Consider the following 20396-nt stretch of genomic DNA (forward strand, 5'->3'; position numbering starts at 1 on the left):
GATTTTCGTCCTTTCACTTCCTTGAAAATTTTCTTTCAAATTGTTCCAGATCTCCTTAGCAGTTGTACAACTCCTTACGTAATTGTACACAACTAGAGGTAAAGCTCCTCGTAATTCCCTCATACATCTCTTCTCCAGTTTCTTCAGACGATCAGTTTGATTTTCAACACCAGAACTTGCAGAAGATGATCCAATTGCTTGAACATTCATCGGAGGGTTGACATTTCCAGAAATACATGACCATAATTCTTCATCAAGACCATTCAGATAATCCTGCATACGATCAGCCCACTGATCATAGTATTCAGGAATTAGCATTGGAATTTTGGTCGATGATCCTAACAAATGAGAAAACGAGGTCATAGAATTGAGACCGAAACTCGCCATTGTTGTACGGAAAATGATTTTGAGAATTTTTGAAGAAAATTTGAGAACAAACTAGTTGAATCAAATCGGAATTACAAGACGAACACTCGATTCAATAATTCAAATGCAGAATCGAATCACAAACTAAAATCTAGACAATTTTTCACTATCAAAAAGTGCGGAAACTTTTGAACCAAAAAGTTGATTCAAAAACTTTTTGAATAGATGAAAATTAGATCACAGATGTAATTCCTGCTCTGATACCAATTGAAGAATTAAAGAATCGAGTAATAAAACGAATCAGAGTTTGAATTGAATTCAGAATATAAGATTGAACTCAGGATGTAAATATGATCTTGTTTCAGCTCTATTACACTTTCGAATGTTTACAGAGTACAAAGACAGGTCTGCAAAAACTCTTATCTAAATCTAGTAAATGTCCCTATTTATAGGAAACAAAAAGCGTACAAAAAATATACTAAGGCATAAAACACTTAAGCTTCGAATCAAAAGAGCCTTAGTAAAATACATTACAAAACATACGAAGAGTATAAAATAGACTTCGACTAATTACAACATATTTTGCCCTAACAGATAAGTTGAAAAATCTTAGGAATTTTAAATGAATATGGTTCAAGATAAAAGTATATCTTGAATTACATTGATTTGAATGCCTTATTTATAAGATTTATACAATGTTGTAAAAATCCCGACTAGGTCCCGATTAATCTATGATTAATCCCTAGACGCTACACGAACGACTAGAGGACGCCTAACGATTAATCCCTACATACATAAGGAGTGAAGCAGTAGAAAACGATGAAATTTTATAACTTAAAAAATGTTCCATCTCAATAGAAACTATTTGAGGAATTATTAGCGTTGTATTAATTATATTAACCTATTTTGTTATGATATTAGCAGGGTCGTGCCAATGGGTGGGGCAGCTTGGGCGACGGCCCAGGGCCTCAAAATATCTAGGGGCCCATTTTTCTTTATCTTCTATGTTAATTAAATTTTGACTACTACAAAGATTTGAATCTATAAAAAAAATAGTGAGTGGATGAACAAATGTTGAGATTTTAGAGTTTGGAAAACATTTATTTGAGGGGAAAATCGTCCCACATCGTTGCTCAAACAAAAAGAAAGGAACGAGAAGTCCGTATAAATAGATAATCAGAGTTGAGTACAATCCTTTTGAATAAGGCTAGTCAATTAATTCATTGATATATTTTTAAATTTAATAGTTTTTTCTTTGTTTTTGTCGTTGCAAATAAAAAACGAGTAAAAGCTGAAAAAAATTTTAGTTCAAAATTTTATAATTAGTGAGCTAAGTCTTGGTTTTTAGGCTTATTTGACAAAAAGTCGAGTTCAAACCTTGAGTCGAGCTTTGGTTTGTTTAGTCTTGTTTCATAAAATGAGTCAACCTGAGCCGAGCTTAAGTCTATTGGATCATTCACAAGTCGAGCTCGAGTTTTTTTATAAGGCTCGAAACGAGCGAAACTCGTGCACAAGCTTTTTTAATTTTAAACGAGCCGAAATCAATTAAGGTTAGGCTCGTAATCGACACGACTCGTTTACACCTCTAGTGGGAGTCACCAACGTGCTATTGCAATATCTTTTTTAATTAATAAAATTTACCGGAGGTACCGCCTCCTTTATTAAAATATTTTTTTAGTGTTAAGAGTCTCATGTTTTTATTTTCCCCGCGGTCTCAAATCAGCTTGGACCGAGTTTGGATATTAGTGATATTTACGAACTTTGTTAAGATATTAGTCATATTTAATTTTTTAAAATAGACTAAACTGCAAATTTGGTCACTGTGGTTTGCAAAAAACTATGGTTGGAGTCCAAAAACTTTCCAACTTGCACTATTGGTCCAAAATTGTAAACTTTTTGTGGTTTTAGTCCCTGGAAAATTAAAAATACTATTTTTCCCTTATAATTTCCTTTTCATATTTTTTTATATTTATTTTAGTGCATTTTTTATTTAAAGATAATAATAATAATAATAAAAAGAATAAGATAATAATAATAAAAAGATACCATCCACTCCATCCCAGTTTCACCACCACCACCACCACCACCACCACCACCACCACCACCCTTACCTTCGTCTTCTTCGGCGACCCACTCACACACATATTGGTTGTTTAAAAAATCACCCATGGAGCAAACACACTGCAAGACCAATTGCAATACTCAGCAGAGAATATCACTAAATAAGTAATCGAACGTCCAGCTGATTCGTAGACTTTATCCATCGGCGGATAACTGGCTAGATCTAAGCCTCAAGCTTGCTGGAAAATAACTACGATCTGATCATCGATGGTTACCAAACCCTAACTAAAAACTGGGTTCACGGAAAAACCACAAAAAAGAAGGAGGCAATGAGTTCTTGCCATACACCTTCAGTCATTGTTGTGTTTCGAGGGTAATGCGTATACATACACCTTCAAATCCTTCAAAAACTTGCAAATCGAATCAAATCGGACCAAATCAACCCTACAAAAACATGTTAATTAGATGATCATATTCAAACCTTTGTTTAATTTTGGTTTATTGGGGGAACTGATTCAAAAAGAGCACGACAAACACCATTAGATTGAGAGTGAAAGAATATCGTTCTCTTTCAACGAATTCGTATTGGGTTCATGATTGTCGAGAAACTGAGTGAAGAAGTAAAGCGAGACGGAAAACTAGAGAAGCCATTTGAAGTATTTGAAGGAAAAGGTTTTTTTTGGTTTCATTTTTCTGGTTCGAAAGAACTTCATCTTCATGTAGAATCTCTTCATGTTCCGGCTGGATCTAAGAAGACCCACCAGTGTTAAACATCAATAAGATATTTAATAACCATGAAAAAATCAGATTAGATAGGTGTTTGTTCTCCAATTTGGGCTAGGAGCGAGGAGATGAAGAATCGAGTGTAGCGAAAGGATGAGATTCTTTGCAATCTTTGGTTTCTAAACCTCGGATTTGCAGCAAAATGAAGAACCATGTCGAGAGAGGAATGACAGTTAGAGAGAGAGAGAGAGAGGATGGGGGTTGGATTGATATAATTTCTTTTTCAATAATAATAAAATAAGGAAATAAATTATATATATATATATATATATATATATATATATATATATATATATATATATATATATATATATATAGGCCTAGGTTATTCTATTCAAAATAATTATTGTGTTATTGTATTCATAACTGTGGGCCAATCAATTTTACTTATTTTAAGAAAGTGATTAATATATATTATTGAATTAAAATAGATTTAATAAAGGAAAATTGCATATTTTAAGGGATCATAGATTCTATTAATTTTAAAAATCCGATTTTACGAATTATAATTATTTTAATTCGGACATTCTGACAGAATATGTTTATTTATTTAATTATTTACTCAAAAATAAAAATATTCTTGAACCATAAATTCTTGAACTTCTTGTAGAATAACAAATTCTTGAACAATCAATTGAAGAATAAAAACAAAAAATACATTATTTCTTATAGAATACGGTTAACAAATTCTTGGCCCACATTTATGAATACGATAACACAATACTTAGTTTAAACAAATGAACCTAGCTCTCTCTCTCTCTCTCTCTCTCTCTCTCTCTCTCTATATATATATATATATATATATATATATATATATATATATATATATATATATATATATATATATATATATAAGGGGTATATTCGTCATTTTAGGTTGGGTGTAGATGAAATCAATAAAAAATCAAATCTAGGAGGGACTAAATGTACGAACTATTTTATTTTGGACCATTGGTGCAAGTTGGAAACTTTTTGGATTTCATCCACACTTTTCAACTAACCATGGGGACTAAATTTGCATTTTAGTCTTTAAAATACAACAAATTAGCAATGATATACGATTTATTCCCACCTAACTGATTAGTCCATTAACTTACTCGCTAGCGTAAAAGTTTTTTACAACTTTAGATTTTTGTAAATATTTAAATACGGATAGATTCTTTCATAGCTACCACTTAGGAAAAATAAGTGATATCTTCAGAAAAGTCCCAATACTTTGGGCAAATTTTTAATAAAGTCTTAAATTTTATTTTTTGAATAAAAAAGTCCTGACTTTTTCACATTTTGAATAGAAAAGCGCAAGAAACCGGCTAATTTATTCACTTTAGCCATTTTTGACATGTTCAGCAGGTCATAGGACCAAATTGTTAATTTTTCGAAAATAATGAGATTTTTTTACAGATTTCGTCAAAATTTTTATATAATGTATAAACATATTTTTTACACATCTATATCTATTTTTACGTATTTTTGTATTTTTTATGTTTTTATATGTATATATTTACGTATTTTTTTTATGTATTTTAAATGTATAAACGTATATTTTTACTTATTTATATGTGTTTTTAACCATTTTACATAGTTTTTATGTATTTTTATGTGTTATGTATTTATATGTATTTTTATATATTTTTCCGTATTTATATATATTTTAAAGCTTTTTATATAGATGTTTATGTATTTTAAATGTATAGACGTATTGTTTTACGTATTTATATGTATTTTTTTAAGTATTTTACATATTTTTTGTGTGTTTTATATGTTTTTTATGTATTATATATTTATATGTATTTTTGCGTATTTATGTATTTTTTTAGTTTTCTTATATATATGTTTATGTATTTTTATGTATATTAAATGTTTAAATGTATTATTTTTACATTTAAAATACATAAACATCTACATAAAAAGCTTTAAAAAAATACATAAATACGTAAAAATATATAAAAATATATAATACATAAAAATAACACATAAAAATACATAAAAAAAATATGTAAAATGGTTAAAAACACATATAAATAAGTAAAAATATACGTTTATGCATTTAAAATACATAAAAAATACGTAAATATATACATATAAAAACATAAAAAATACAAAAATACGTAAAAATAGATATAGATATGTAAAAAATATGTTTATACATTACATAAAAATTTTTACAAAATCTGTAAAAAAATCTCATTAATTTCGAAAAATTAACAATTTGGTTCCATGACCTGCTGAACATGTCAAAAAGGGCTAAAGTGAATAAATTAGCCGGTTTCTTGGACTTTTCTATTCAAAATATGAAAAAGTCAAAACTTTTTTATTCAAAAAAATAAAATTTAGGACTTTATTAAAAATTTACCAAAAATATTCAGACTTTTACGAAGATATCCGAAAAATAATTACTCACGTCGATTACTTCGTTATACGATACGGAAAAAGGCTCCTCAACGCGGGTCAACCCTTGAACAGTAGCCAGATCCCACCAAATTTCTTCCAAAAAAAAATTGAAATTTTATCATCGATTTGAACGTTTTACAGTTCTATACGTAATCTGGGTGTTCGATTTTAGTAATGTCGACAAGTTGCCCTTCGGAGGTCTTTTTTAGCTTGCAGATGAGATTACGTCATCTCTGGATCTAAGCTCTTGTTTTCAAAAGCGAATCCGAATACCATGAAGTGAGTTTGATTATTCCTATTCTATTTTGCTATACTTCTATTGTCTCCTGTTGCTCTACACTAGTTGTAGTTTTTTTTTTATTATTGATTTTGTAGTTTCGAGTTCAAATCGAGTCATTTCCCTCTTCGATTAGATTTCAAATGGAAGTTCCACTCAGTAATCACTAGAACACAGTATCTGTATCAATGCGCATAGCAACTGTTTGTGTTTATATTTATGGATTAGATGATATCTTACATCGGATACTCGCAGGACGCGAAAACTTTTTGGGATTTCTCTTTCTCTCATAATCATCAATTTAGCCGCCATAGTAGAGCGTACAGACGAAAACCTGCTTCCATCTGTATACAAAGAACTCAGCGAAACTTTCAATGTGGGCCCCTCCGATTTGGGCTACTTAATGTTCATGAGAAACTTTTTTCAAGGTCTGGCATCTCCGATGGCCGGAATCTTGGTTTTAACCTACGACCGCCCTAGAGTTCTTGCAATGGGCACCCTTTGCTGGGCGTTATCCACCGGCGCGTTAGGTGGCAGTCGCTATTTCAGTCAACTCGCTTTATGGCAGATTGTGAATGGATTTGGATTAGCGATCGTGATTCCTTCACTCCAGTCGTTTATAGCTGATACTTACAGCGAGAAGGTGAGGGGAGCTGGGTTTGGGCTGTTGAACCTTGTCGGCAAGGTGGGTGGCATTGGTGGTGGTGCGGTGGCTATGATTATGGCCGGCCATGAGTTTTGGGGTGTACCCGGGTGGCGATTTGCATTTCTTATGATCTCTGTGTTAAGTTGTGTAATTGCTTGTCTTGTGTTCATGTTCGTTGTTGATCCTAAAAGACTAGTTACTGTTGATCCTGATAGGTACGAAATTTTTTTCTTGGTTTTGTTTTTTGTCTTTACTGACTTTTTAGTTTCTTTTAAGATTTTTCATTCATCTGTTCATTTTTCTATGCAATCTTATGTTCTAAAAAATCCGCAATGTATAATATTATTCGGTAACTTTTTCAAAGTAGGATGCTGTAATACATAAATAAATGAAAATATGTTGTTTTTTTTTTTGCATTTAGATCATTAGATGTTTCTTTTATTGTAGAAAGGAACTTATGGAGGGGAGTCGTGATTCTGGTTCTTCTTCGGTTTGGATTGAGTCATGGATAGCCATGAAAGGTGTGATGAAAGTGAAAACGTTTCAAATCATCGTGTTGCAGGGTCTTGTTGGTTCAATCCCATGGACAGCCATGGTGTTTTTCACTTTATGGTTCCAACTAATTGGTGAGCATGTATGTGTTTTTATATCTTTGTTATTTATTTTTTAACTAATGGACTTAACTTTATAAAGATATGACTTAATCAGATAAGTTATATGTGTTTTTGTTACTTAAAGAAGACAAGCGTACCTCATTAAGTCACCACTTTTAAAAAATTTCCCCTCATTTATGTTTTCCTTTAATTTTTCCATGTATGTTACTCGTTTTCTCAAATAATATCTTATATACATCGATTATTCTGACAACACCTTATACAAAAAGAACGAGTTAGTAGAGAAAATCACATGAAATGGTCTTTCCCCATTAAGTCATAACATTTTACTAATTTCCCCTTGTCTATTATTTGCTTGCATTCCCACTAAGAATTCATTTTCATAAATATTTTTATATTTCTTTTAGGTTTTGATCACCAACAAGTTGCAACACTTTTTACCCTTTTTGGGGCTGGGTGTTCTCTCGGATCACTCTTGGGTGGGATCATAGCGGATCGTTTATCCCAAATTTACCCTCACACGGGTCGAATCATGTGCGCGCAATTCAGTGCAATTATGGGAATCCCGTATACTTTCTTTCTCCTACGTGTAATCCCACAATCAGTCAACAGCTACCAAATTTACGCTATTACCCTTTTCCTTATGGGACTTACTATAAGCTGGAATGGAACGGCAGCCAATGCACCAATGTTCGCCGAAGTGGTCCCACCCAAACATCGGACCATGATCTATGCGTTTGACCGGGCTTTTGAAGGGTCATTTTCGTCATTTGCTGCACCTATTGTTGGGATTTTAGCAGAAAGGATTCACGGGTATGACCCGAAATCCGTGGACCCGGTTGCGGGGTCCACGAGAGAAGCGTTAGCGCTGTCGAAAGCGCTTTTTTCCATGATGGCGGTTCCGTTTGGAATGTGTAGTTTGTTTTACACCCCGTTGTATCGGTTTTTTAGGCTTGATCGTGATAATGTGCGAATGGCTAATCAAAAAGAAGAAGAAATGATTTGATTAAACATGGTTGTATACGAATGATTTGCAGCATTGATTTGTATTCAATAATTGTAGCATGAAAGTATACATTAAACTTTAGTACTCATCTTTTGATTAATAGACATAACTATTACGGAAGTTAAATAACGTCTAGCATAAATTGAACTCGAAATTTCATATTTTATCACTACGTCGTAATATTTAGCTCCAAACGCCAATTTTACAAGTTTATCTTGTTTCATATATGAGAATGTAACAATACAGACTTGACAAGGAAAACATGAAAATAATGATACAGCGATATATTTTTACCTCCGTTTTACTCGTACAAAAGGGACAAAGCACATAACCAATATCAACTCCACTATTAACCATATTGGTGCAATTGGGTAATCTATGAATTCTTCAACATAAAATGTTAACTTTTCTTGGCATATACATAAACCTATTCTATCTCGTACCCAAACCACTACTAGGAAGGATCTCATCGTCAATGAACTTATGAACCTCCTAGTATCACGAGCCGTGAAAGTGTTACTAGGATTCTATCTCAAATAATCCTTTCGATATGATGAAAGGACACAGGTAGGAGAGTTAGCTCACTCATCATATGTGCATGTGGTTCCTCCTCCAATCTCAATGCACACCATTCCAATGATCTTTTATAAGACAATCTTTGTCATTTTCCAACCAAGATTAACAACCTCGGAAATCTATACATAAAAGATACATCAACAAGCCAAATATCTTTCTAAAAACTAGTTTTGATCCATCACCCAGGTGTCTTTGCAAATACGAATTGAAAATAGTCCATTTATCATATTATACTCTAAACACCTTTCCTAAAAAAATAAAATAAATAAATAAATAAATAATACTGAGAATTCTTTTGTCTATGGACGGATAGTCGGATAGACATTACCAAAACACCAAAAATAAAAATAATATAATAATAATAAATATAGAAGTTTGTATTTAAAAGACAAAAGACATAAAATATAGATAACAAATAGCTTTTGGTTTTGATACACTTATTCTAACCTTAAGATTTATTGGTGTGGGCAACGCCCACTCGAGTTTTTATGACCTGGCATCGGAAAACGCCGTTACCACAGCCCAAACACCGCCCCGGCCTACCATATTTGCGTGTTATGTTATTTCCCGTGGTGGTAGCGAAAGGCAATGGCACATTTTGAGAGTAACGGTCATTTGACCGTTGTGATGAACGGTCACAAATGTAAAAAAAAAAAGTAAACTTTTTTTTTCCAATTTACCTCACATATAAATACAAACATACACTCATTTTTTACCTACACAAATCTTCTATTTCTCTCATCTTATCACACAAAAATCAACCACTTTCTCATTCCACCAAATATGGAGTAAAACTCGAACACCCCTTCTCTAAACACAAACACATCCGCCCCGCTCGGTTTCGCGCCATATTAGGGCTATGCGAACCTCCTCAACTCTCAAAACTCACCACAAATACCATTTTCAAGAAACTTTTTCAATCTCGCTACACCCCAATGCAATTCCCTACATCTCCCTGCTTGCAACAAAACATTTTCAACACTTTCGTTTCCATGCCACAAACAACCACACAACCACCACTCACACAACCAACGCAACAAACGGTTGCCGAAACTCAAGCGGTAGGTAGTCGGAGAGATGGAGGGAAAGGGAAAAAGAAAGGGAAAGCGTTCGCTTAAACTAAAGAAGAAGAACCTCCATTATGGTGGACACCAGAAGATACTGCTGTGGCGTGGTGTTGGACTTCAAAAAATCCAACTATAGGCAACGATGTGAAGAGAGTTGGTTTTTAAGTTGTGCTCGGAAAATTTTGCATAATTTTGAAGAAAGACGGGGCATATCGCAATACCGATATGATTAGTAGCAAGTGGACTCCAATTAGTCGGAACTGCACCAAGTTTCATGGGATCTACAACAAACTTTTCATGCAAAAACAAAGTGGTGCGAATGATTTTGATGTGTTCAAAGCCGCAAGAGAGCGATATCACGTCAAAATGGATCATGTTTTCGAGTACGAAAACATTTGGGAGATGGTGAGATACGATCCAAAATGGCTTAAAATGCCAACATCGTCGGAGGTACAATCGAAGAGGTCGCGTGGTTCGGGTTCGGGTTCGTTTGACGTTTCTGACTCACGAACTAACACCGACCTCAACGCCGACATGGATGACATCCCCGACGACATCGAAGAGATCCCTCCCTCACGTCGACCAATCGGGCGCGTCAAAGCGAAGCGCGCTCAACAACACGTGAGCGAAGCCGATAGAAAGCACAAGAGTTGGTGGAAATTAATGAAAAGTTCGACCGACACAATATAATCGCACAACAAAAGGTTGAAGTGCAACATAAGAGTTCCTTCGTAAGCAAGTGTAGGAAAATAAACTGACGATGGATTTAGCAATTCTTCATACTAGCGAAGAAAATATGGGACGACGACAAGTGCAAGTGCTCCAAAAGATAAAAGAGATAACCGAGAAAATATATTTGGATGACTAGTGTATCGTTTTTATGTTTTTAGGACTATGGTTTTTTTACGTTCAATTTTTTTTTGTGTAATGTTATTTTTTAGTTTTTAAATGTTATTTTTAATTTAAGTTTTAATTAAATTGCATAATTTTAAAATAATCTAACGTGAATAAAAAACAAATTGAAAAAATAAAAAATAAATAAATTAAAAATAAATAAACTGAAAAAGAAAAAATCGACAAAAGAAAAATGATGACATAGAAAATAGAGGGTATTCTAACATGTTATAACATGTTACCTATTTCCTCCGCTTGATGTTATAATACCATATTGATATGATATGTGAGATGATTAATTTTTTGTACATTAACATGTTATAATATGCTCACACCCATGTGGTTTGCTCAAAATTGCCACTTTTGTCCAAAAAGGGTTGGACTAGCACCACAGGTCCAAAGTTTTCATTTTGTTGCGAGTTTGGTCCAGTTTGCTTTAAACTTTTTTGTAAAGACGATTTTGCCCTTTGTATTTTCTTTTTTCTAATTTATTTAGTATAGAAATTAATATATATATATATATATATATATATATATATATATATATATATATATATATTCTCTCTCTCTCTCTCTCAAAAAAAAAAAAAAGCATTTGCTTCATCAGATTTTCAGAAAACCCATGCCCTTCACCACCACCACCATCGGCGATGGAGGCTTCCGGCGAAGAGGCTTCCACCTCTAAAACCCCAAAAACCTACTGCTTGCAACCCTCAAGATCCAAGAACACACGATCTTCACGCCTTCATCGGAGTTTAGGCGACCAACACCATCTTCAAGTCACCTTCTCAGGCAACCATCTTCCTCAGTAAACCCTAAGGCGGGAGGCCACAAATCAGTTTCAAGATGAACAAAACATAAGAACGACGAGACTGAGGAAGATGACGGCCATTTTTCGACAAAAATGAGCTTACGAGATCTGAAATCTGATGAACAGATCTGAACTCCTGTAAACGACGAACAAATCTGAACTCTTGTGAACGATAAAACTTCGGAGATGGGGGGGGGGACGAAGGCGGCGGCGATGTAGGGTTTGTTGAGGAAGATGACAGAACTGATGGTTCGGCATGAGGTGGTGGTCCAACGAATGGTTTGCAGATCGAGTCGAAGAATGATAACCGCCGCTGGAAACTCGACCGCAGACGCCAATGACGAGAAAATGCGGTGGGACACGCGAAATACATATCTGGACAAACGAAAGTTTACAGATCGAGTTGTAGCGGTGGTGTTCAGATCACCGGAAAAATGAAGGTTTACAGATCTAGACGGTGGCAACGAGATCGGAGATTGGAGGATTATAGATGGACGATGACGACGAGATGGTGGTCTATATGGCAGGCGGAGGCGGTGTTATAGTCAGGGAAGGAGGAGGTCCGACGAGTAGCCTTCGCCGGAGCCAGAGATCCGATGAAATGTTTTGCAGGCGTAGGATTTAAAAGTGTATGTAATGTAGAGAGAGAGAGAGAGAGAGATGTAATGATTTTTCCTTTTTAGTTATTGTAATTTAAATAAAAAAGAAAATGAATATATAAAGGGCAAAATCGTCATTATAAAAAAGTTTAAAGCAAACTGGACCAAACTCGCAACAAAATGAAAACTTTGGACCTGTGATGCTAGTCCAAACCTTTTTGGACCAAAGTGACAATTTTGAGCAAACCACAAGGACCATTTGTGCAGTTTAGTCTTTTAAAAATATGTTTTCTTAGACAAGAAAAAAATTATGATTTTCGTAAAAATATGAAGAAAAAAAATTGCAAAGTCAATAGTAATTTCACATGTCAAACATCAACTATAATAAATGAAAATTCTTTTTGCCATGTGTCAATCTCCCATTAGTTTTGACATTTGTCATTTTATTATATTTTTTATTGAAATAAATAATATTCACATGTCAATTTCTGAGTTTTTTCAATTTTTAAATTAAAAAGTCACATAATACTTATATATTTATATATGTAAAGTATTAAATGTAATAAATGTGATAATAATTGTAATTTATAGGTTTCTTCATTCCTTATTTCAAAATTCTAATTAAAACAAAAAAAAAAACTTAATGTTTACATTTTAATATATAATCTTTTTTTTAATCAACCCGTGTAATACACGGATATTACACCTAGTTCAAAATAATTTTCTCCAATCTTTTTTATTTTTTGACCATATTCCATATACTTTTGTAAAATATAAGAGGCATTTGAATAGATTACCATAAAAATCTTTTAAAAAAATGTTTTCTTGACAAAAAAAATTTATGATTTTCGTAAAAATATGAAGAAAAAAAAATTACACAGTGAATAGTAATTTCACATGCCAAACATTCAAAATAATTTCTTCTAAGTTTTTTTCTCAAACAAAATCATTATTTCGCAAGTCAAACGTTAATTTTGTAACCTGCAAAATTTATGGTTATTTATGAAAAAGCCTTAATTCTTGGAACAAGCTTAATATTTTTTATTAGATTTCCCAACTTCCTTTAATCTTGCCACTATTAACAAACCTAAATGTTAGTTATTATTTTTTGAAAAAAAAGTGTTTATTGATTTATGGTGGTGACAAAATGAGTTTTTAAAAGGGATAATGACTTATAAGGGTAAAATAGTTTAGGTTTTGTTTAAGTTCTTTAAGTCATTTTGTGTCCACATATTACCATTGAATTTGTTTAGATTGTTTACATTACATCTTTATGACCGGTTAGTGTAGGTTTCATCCGGTCACAATGATGTAATATAAATAGTTCAATAGTAATATATTGACAAAAAAATATAAGGAACAAAATAAGAACAAAACCTAAACTATGTTACCTTTAATCATTTCTACAATAGTTTATTCACATCATTCGAGAAATGGTTTGATCTTTTTAGGACTGATCTCGTTGTTTGATCAGCTTGCATGATATTAGGTAGTTGGACAGATAAAGGCAGACTAAGCCAGTGGTGCTTAGTTGGAACTAGGATGAGCAACCAGTCTGCACCGAACCGAACCCAATTTGGAACCGGAACCGGTTTAGACTAATAATGAGAACTGATAACTAGACCGGTTAGACTATACCAATTCCGGTGTCTGTGTCGATTTTTGGTTCAATACTAGTTGGAATCGGCATATGTTCTTATGCGGTTTTTACCACTAGTTAATGAATTGAGCCCAAATGATTATAATAATACCAAATCAATCAACAAAAATTAACCCAATATATAAAGAAATAAGGTGTTTATATAGTCTAAAATGAAGTACAAACAATAAACTCAATATGAACTAATATAAATTCACCTTTGATACCTTATGTTTCGAGACCCATACGTAACTCAAACAACATGTAACCATATAAGGTGCTTATATAGTCTAAAATGAATTACACACAACTAACTACGTGTTGAAAAAAGTTATGACATTCCGACTTCAAACGAAGGAGTTATGACAATTTAAAGAAGATGAAAGATTGAGTAGGTTCGAGCTCAAACTGAAACACCTCTCATACAGGCTAGTCGAAATATGGTTCAATGGCAACATAGAAGACAGTTGGAGTTGCCAGGTCATAAGGATGTGATGTCAACTGTCCAAACAAGTTCATAAAGATGTGATGTGAACAATCCAAACAAGTTTAATCGTAATATGTAGACAAAAAAAAAACTTAAGCGACTAAATATGAACAAAACTTAAACTATGTTACTTACACCAACCTGTGACATCCCCAAATTCACGGCCAGAAAAGACCGATTTAGTTTATGCTCTTTTTTTTAAATAAAATCAGAATAATCTTTCAAAAGATGTTGCGGAATTCGTCCCCAAAACAAAATATGATAAAAATATTTATCAAAGCATTTCTTAAAGAAATGTATTTTCATTTCGTTAAAACCTCGGGATGTCATGTTCCGATATAGATCAAAAGCATAAACAGAATATTATAAACCTTACAACATTTATTTACATCTACTGGCCTATAATCCAAAATCTCTCGTTAAGTCATCCAACTATGCTCTTGCCACTACCTATAATACAAGAAACTGAGTGGGTCAGGCTTAGGAGCCTGGTGAGCATATAGGGTTTTCAACCCACCAATAATAAATGTATTAATTTCATCAACCAACAATAAATTTATTAATTTCATCAAAACCAAAAATAACTCTGATTACCCGTTCCCGTATTCCTCACTTTACGTCCCTAAAGTATCTATTTATAAGGGACCTAGTCTAAAGATTTTCATCGGGGCGACAACACTGCTTCGGGGGTTCCTCATCAATTTATGTCAAATAAGGCAACCATCGGGGTGACAATACTGCTTTCCTCAGCAATTTATGTCAAATAAGGCAACCAATGGGGTGACAACATTGCTTTCCTCCGCAATTTATGTCAAATAAGGGAAACATCGGGGTGACAACACTGCTTTTCCTCAGCAATTTATGTCAAATAGGCACGAAGTCACATCGTCGCCAAGGTTTATACAACATGCACTAAGTCCATAGCTGCCAAGGTACTAAATTCATAGCTACCAACGTACATCTATACCGTACTAAATTCATAGCTACCAACGTACATCTATACCGTACTTTCATCCCTCATTCTTTATCTACCCATGTTTTACCCAACATATTTGAAGATAAAATATATATACATTTTAAATCATTTTAAACATGTATAAAACATTCATTCAACATCCATCTCAAATAAACAAACAACATATATATACATAGCACGTATTTTATATAAAATACTTTATATCTATGTGTAAGGTGAAAGTGACTATACACTCATTTGATAAGACGACGACTGGACAGCACTTCGTCTATTAAGACAATATTCTTCGATGAAACCGGGATTTTAGTTGAAAACCGGCCTTACTCGGGCAGAGTTTCGGCTAGAAAATATGATTTTCTCGGGAACTTCGGGGCGTCGGGACTTGCTTCGGGTGTTAGGGACGATACCGGGACTTCGGGGGGTTAAAAGTAGGCTAAAAAAGTGTTTAAAGTGAAAGAGAAATGAGAATTGGTAACATAAACCCGGAGGGCTCGATTTCTATTTATAGGCTGAAAATTCGACTTTCACGTCGTGAACCAGGTATATTCACGTCGTGAGTTTGATCCTGGTCACCTCCTAGGCTTGCCGTGTGTTTTCTAGGCTCGAAACGTGTCGTTCACTGAGTTCACGTCGTGAACACAGTGTTCACGTCGTGAACACTGTGTTCACGTCGTGAACACAGTGTTCACGTCGTGAACACTGTGTTCACGTCGTGAACGCAGTCAGGTCTCGAAGTTTGTGCTCCGAACTTCAGAAATTCATATCTTTCGCATATGAACTCCGTTTTTGACGTTCTTTATATCCATGCGTAGGTGAAATTATGCTCTACAACTTTCGTTTAGACTCAATCGGCTAATTTTGACTTTATTTTTAATATTATATTTTTAACGGGCCGCGACAGGAAAAGTCCGTTAAAAATTCATAACTTCTTCATCCGACGCCCGTTTTCGTCTGTCTTTTTTACTGTTGCACTAATATCGACGAGATCTTCGATTCTCGTTTAGATTGTTTCGGCTAAAAATCACTCGATCTAAATTTCGAGCTTTGGGCTGCATACTGCTAAGTCGAAACTTAGAAAAATCATAACTTCCACATACGAAGTCAAATTTAGGCGTTCTTTTTATGCATGCTCTCGGTTTAACGAACTCTACGACTTTCGTTTAGATCACTATGGCTAAAAATCGTTCTATCGTAAATTCACTATTTACGTCACGCAGTGTCGTGCCGGGTTTGTTGCGAAACTTCGACAGGTCATAACTCTTTCGTTATAACTCAGATTTCGGCTTTTGATATATCCGGAATCCTTGTAACATATACTACAACTTTTATTAAGACTATTCATTCTAAATAATCTTCTATCAAAAAGTTGTTTTCGACACTTATTGTCTCTTAATTGACTAGCCCTGATCTACGAGCGTTACAATTATCTCCCCCTTAGGATGATTACGTCCCGGAATCATCAACGAAATAGGTCTGGTATAATGATTCCATACGTCATCTTTCCATCCTAAGTAATAACTGTAATCTATATGTTTCTTCGAACGAGTATCTAGCTTTTGCACTTCTCGATCGCAGGTAGTGCTCAATCCTGCATCTGCTCTTCGTACTATGTTGGACGCTCAATCGTAACCTTCGAGTTACAAAATAAATCCTTATTGAGGACTCCTTCTTCTTCTTAGGATAAGTACTTTTCTTTATCTATTGTAACAGACCGATGGATCATGCTCTAATGATCTCTCATCGTATGATGCAACGCTTAGACTCAAGTATCTTAGAGTCAAATTCCAGAATGGAATATACCTTCCTTCATATTCTAATGTGATATAATCACATTTTAGCATGTAGCATTTCTAGCTACAAGATTCTTTAACAACGAGCGTGATGTTATTGATCGCATGGATTTCAATCTTCTGACTTAAGTCAGATGTTACATCGAACTTGGTTCTCTTAACCACGTAACAAACTCATCGTAGTCGGACTCAATTTGATATGACCACTAGGGTAGGAATATCAATCATCTTCTTAGTCATTACCGAAACAATGGTAACGACATACTTGAATAAAACGAGACCAATCACTAGCTTCTTGGTAACCTTGTGACTTTCCCTGATCCAAGCGTGAGTCCTGTGCTTCCAGTAGTATAGATCTCTACTACTATTCACACCTACTCATACTTGTCCCAAGTATTGTCTTGCAGTCCCCAAGTCCTAAAATCACAAAACAATTTAACACATACGAATGTGTCCAATTAATCATAAAATTTTCCTAGACTCTACTAGGACTTCTTCCATGCGTATCTTCAATCATCAATTCTACTTCAACTCGGTTGGTGATGGAAATTCCAGACGATGGGACAACTTCAAGAATTACACCAATCGTTCCATAATCCTGCCAATCGAAGGTGTACTTCAAACGTATCGTACCCCTCTAAACGTTCCTTTATTTTATCAGACATATTCTAAAGTCAAGATACCACTCTTACGATATCTTCCGATAGGTGTCATTCACTATCATAAGCCTTTCATTTCCTCCATTTACTCAGTTCTCTACGAGTCTTCACCATAACGTTTTGTACACCCAAGCAGACGTTCGGCGTACTAGGCAAGAATTTAAGATAGGAAAGCTTTATTTATGATAGACGTATAAATCTCCTTATCACTCCGAAAAGTTTACATGCTAGTTCTAATATCGTAGTCATACGCTTAGAATCCTGAACACATAAGGTTTCCAGATCCGGTCAGCAACAGACCATAGATCCGAACAAATAATATCATATATGGCAAACATATAACATTTAGCACATAAAAGCATTTTAGGCATCTTTCCTAAAATATACTAGTGCTCGTGTCTTAAAATATGGTAGACACTCATCTCACGATCATCACTTAGCATTCTAAGTTTAAGTCTAGAAATCCTACAAATTCCTAGTTCGCTTAAACTAATGCTCTGATACCAACTGTAACATCCCCAAATTCACGGCCAGAAAAGACCGATTTAGTTTATGTTTCTTTTTAAAATAAAATCAGAGTAATCTTTCAAAAGATGTTGCGGAATTTGTCCCCAAAACAAAATATGATAAAAATATTTATCAAAGCATTTCTTAAAGAAATGTATTTTCATTTCGTTAAAACCTCGGGATATCATGTTCCGATACAAATCAAAAGCATAAACAGTATATTATAAGCCTTACAACATTTATTTACATCTACTGGCCTATAATCCAAAATCTCTCGTTAAGTCATCCAACTATGCTCTTGCCACTACCTGTAGTACAAGAAACTGAGTGGGTCATGCTTGGGAGCCTGGTGAACATATAGAGTTTTCAACCCACAAATAATAAATTTATTAATATCATCAACCAACAATAAATTTATTAATTTCATCAACCAAAAATAACCCTGATTACCCGTTCCCGTATTCCTCACTTTATGTCCCTAAAGTATCTATTTATAAGGGACCTAGTCTAAAGATTTTCATCAGGGCGACAACACTGCTTCGGGGGTTCCTCAGAAATTTATGTCAAATAAGGCAACCATAGGGCTGACAACACTGCCTTCGTCAGCAATTTATGTCAAATAAGGCAACCAATGGGGTGACAATATTGCATTCCTTCCACAATTTATGTCAAATAAGGCAAACATCGGGGTGACAACACTGCTTTTCCTCAACAATTTATGTCAAATAGGCACGAAGTCACATCGTCGCCAAGGTTTATACAACATGCACTAAGTCCATAGCTACCAAGGTACTAAATCCATAGCTACCAGCATACATCTATACCGTACTAAATTCATAGCTACCAACGTACATCTATACCGTACTTTCATCCCTCATTCTTTATCTACCCATGTTTTACCCAACATATTTGAATATAAAATATATATACATTTTAAATCATTTTAAACATGTATAAAACATTCATTCAACATCCATCTCAAATAAACAAACAACATATATATACATAGCACGTATTTTATATAAAATACTTCATATCTATGTGTAAGGTGAAAGTGACTATACACTCACTTGATAAGATGACGATTGGACAGCACTTCGTCTATTAAGACAATATTCTTCGATGAAACCGGGATTTTAGTTGAAAACCGGCCTTACTCGGGCAGAGTTTAGGCTAGAAAATATGATTTTCTCGGGAACTTCAGGGCGTCGGGACTTGCTTCGGGTGTTACGGACGATACCGGGACTTCGGGGGGTTAAAAGTAGGCTAAAAGAGTGTTTAAAGTGAAAGAGAAATGAGAATTGGTAACATAAACCCGGAGGGCTCGATTTCTATTTATAGGCTGAAAATTCGACTTTCACGTCGTGAACCAGGTATATTCACGTCTTGAGTTTGATCCTGGTCACCTCCTAGGCTTGGCGTGTGTTTTCTAGGCTCGAAACGTGTCGTTCACTGAGTTCACGTCGTGAACACTGTGTTCACGTCGTGAACGCAGTCAGGTCTCGAAGTTTGTGCTCCGAACTTCAGAAATTCATATCTTTCGCATATGAACTCCGTTTTTGACGTTCTTTATATCCATGCGTAGGTGAAATTATGCTCTACAACTTTCGTTTAGACTCAATCGGCTAATTTTGACTTTATTTTTAATATTATATTTTTAACGGGCCGCGACAGGAAAAGTCCGTTAAAAATTCATAACTTCTTCATCCGACGCCCGTTTTCGTCTGTCTTTTTTACTGTTGCACTAATATCGACGAGATCTTCGATTCTCGTTTAGATTGTTTCGGCTAAAAATCACTCGATCTAAATTTCGAGCTTTGGGCTGCATACTGCTAAGTCGAAACTTAGAAAAATCATAACTTCCTCATACGAAGTCAAATTTAGGCATTCTTTTTATGCATGCTCTCGGTTTAACGAACTCTACGACTTTCGTTTAGATCACTATGGCTAAAAATCGTTCTATCGTAAATTCACTATTTACGTCACGCCGTGTCGTGTCGGGTTTGTTGCGAAACTTCGACAAGTCATAACTCTTTTGTTATAACTCAAATTTCGGCATTCTTTATATATCCGGAATCCTTGTAACATATACTACAACTTTTATTAAGACTATTCATTCTAAATAATCTTCTATCAAAAAGTCATTTTCGACACTTATTGTCTCTTAATTGACTAGCCCTGATCTACGAGCGTTACAATTATCTCCCCCTTAGGATGATTACGTCCCGGAATCATCAACGAAATAGG

General features: G+C 34.4%; 1 protein-coding gene across 1 annotated transcript; it reads left to right on the forward strand.

Annotated features, from left to right (window-relative positions):
* The first annotated feature begins 5651 nt into the window (after positions 1 to 5651).
* Positions 5652 to 8225, forward strand: LOC145108980 (uncharacterized). The gene is made up of 4 exons (XM_079046073.1): positions 5652 to 5880; positions 6134 to 6739; positions 6972 to 7150; positions 7546 to 8225. Exons 1-4 carry the CDS (start codon positions 5876 to 5878, stop codon positions 8142 to 8144), a joined length of 1389 nt encoding a protein of 462 aa, XP_078902199.1. The 5' UTR covers positions 5652 to 5875; the 3' UTR covers positions 8145 to 8225.
* The last annotated feature ends 12171 nt before the right edge of the window (positions 8226 to 20396 follow it).

This window comes from Lactuca virosa, chromosome 4, assembly GCF_052849685.1.
Source record: "Lactuca virosa cultivar CGN04683 chromosome 4, Lactuca_virosa_CGN04683_v6, whole genome shotgun sequence".
Lineage (NCBI taxonomy): Eukaryota > Viridiplantae > Streptophyta > Magnoliopsida > Asterales > Asteraceae > Lactuca > Lactuca virosa.

What these genes read in the sequence shown, in the direction of transcription:
- LOC145108980 (XM_079046073.1), top strand. An exon ending in GTTACTGTTGATCCTGATAG is followed by an intron (nt 6,740 to 6,971) that starts GTACGAAATTTT and finishes CTTTTATTGTAG; the next exon opens with AAAGGAACTTATGGAGGGGA. An exon ending in TTTATGGTTCCAACTAATTG is followed by an intron (nt 7,151 to 7,545) that starts GTGAGCATGTAT and finishes TATTTCTTTTAG; the next exon opens with GTTTTGATCACCAACAAGTT.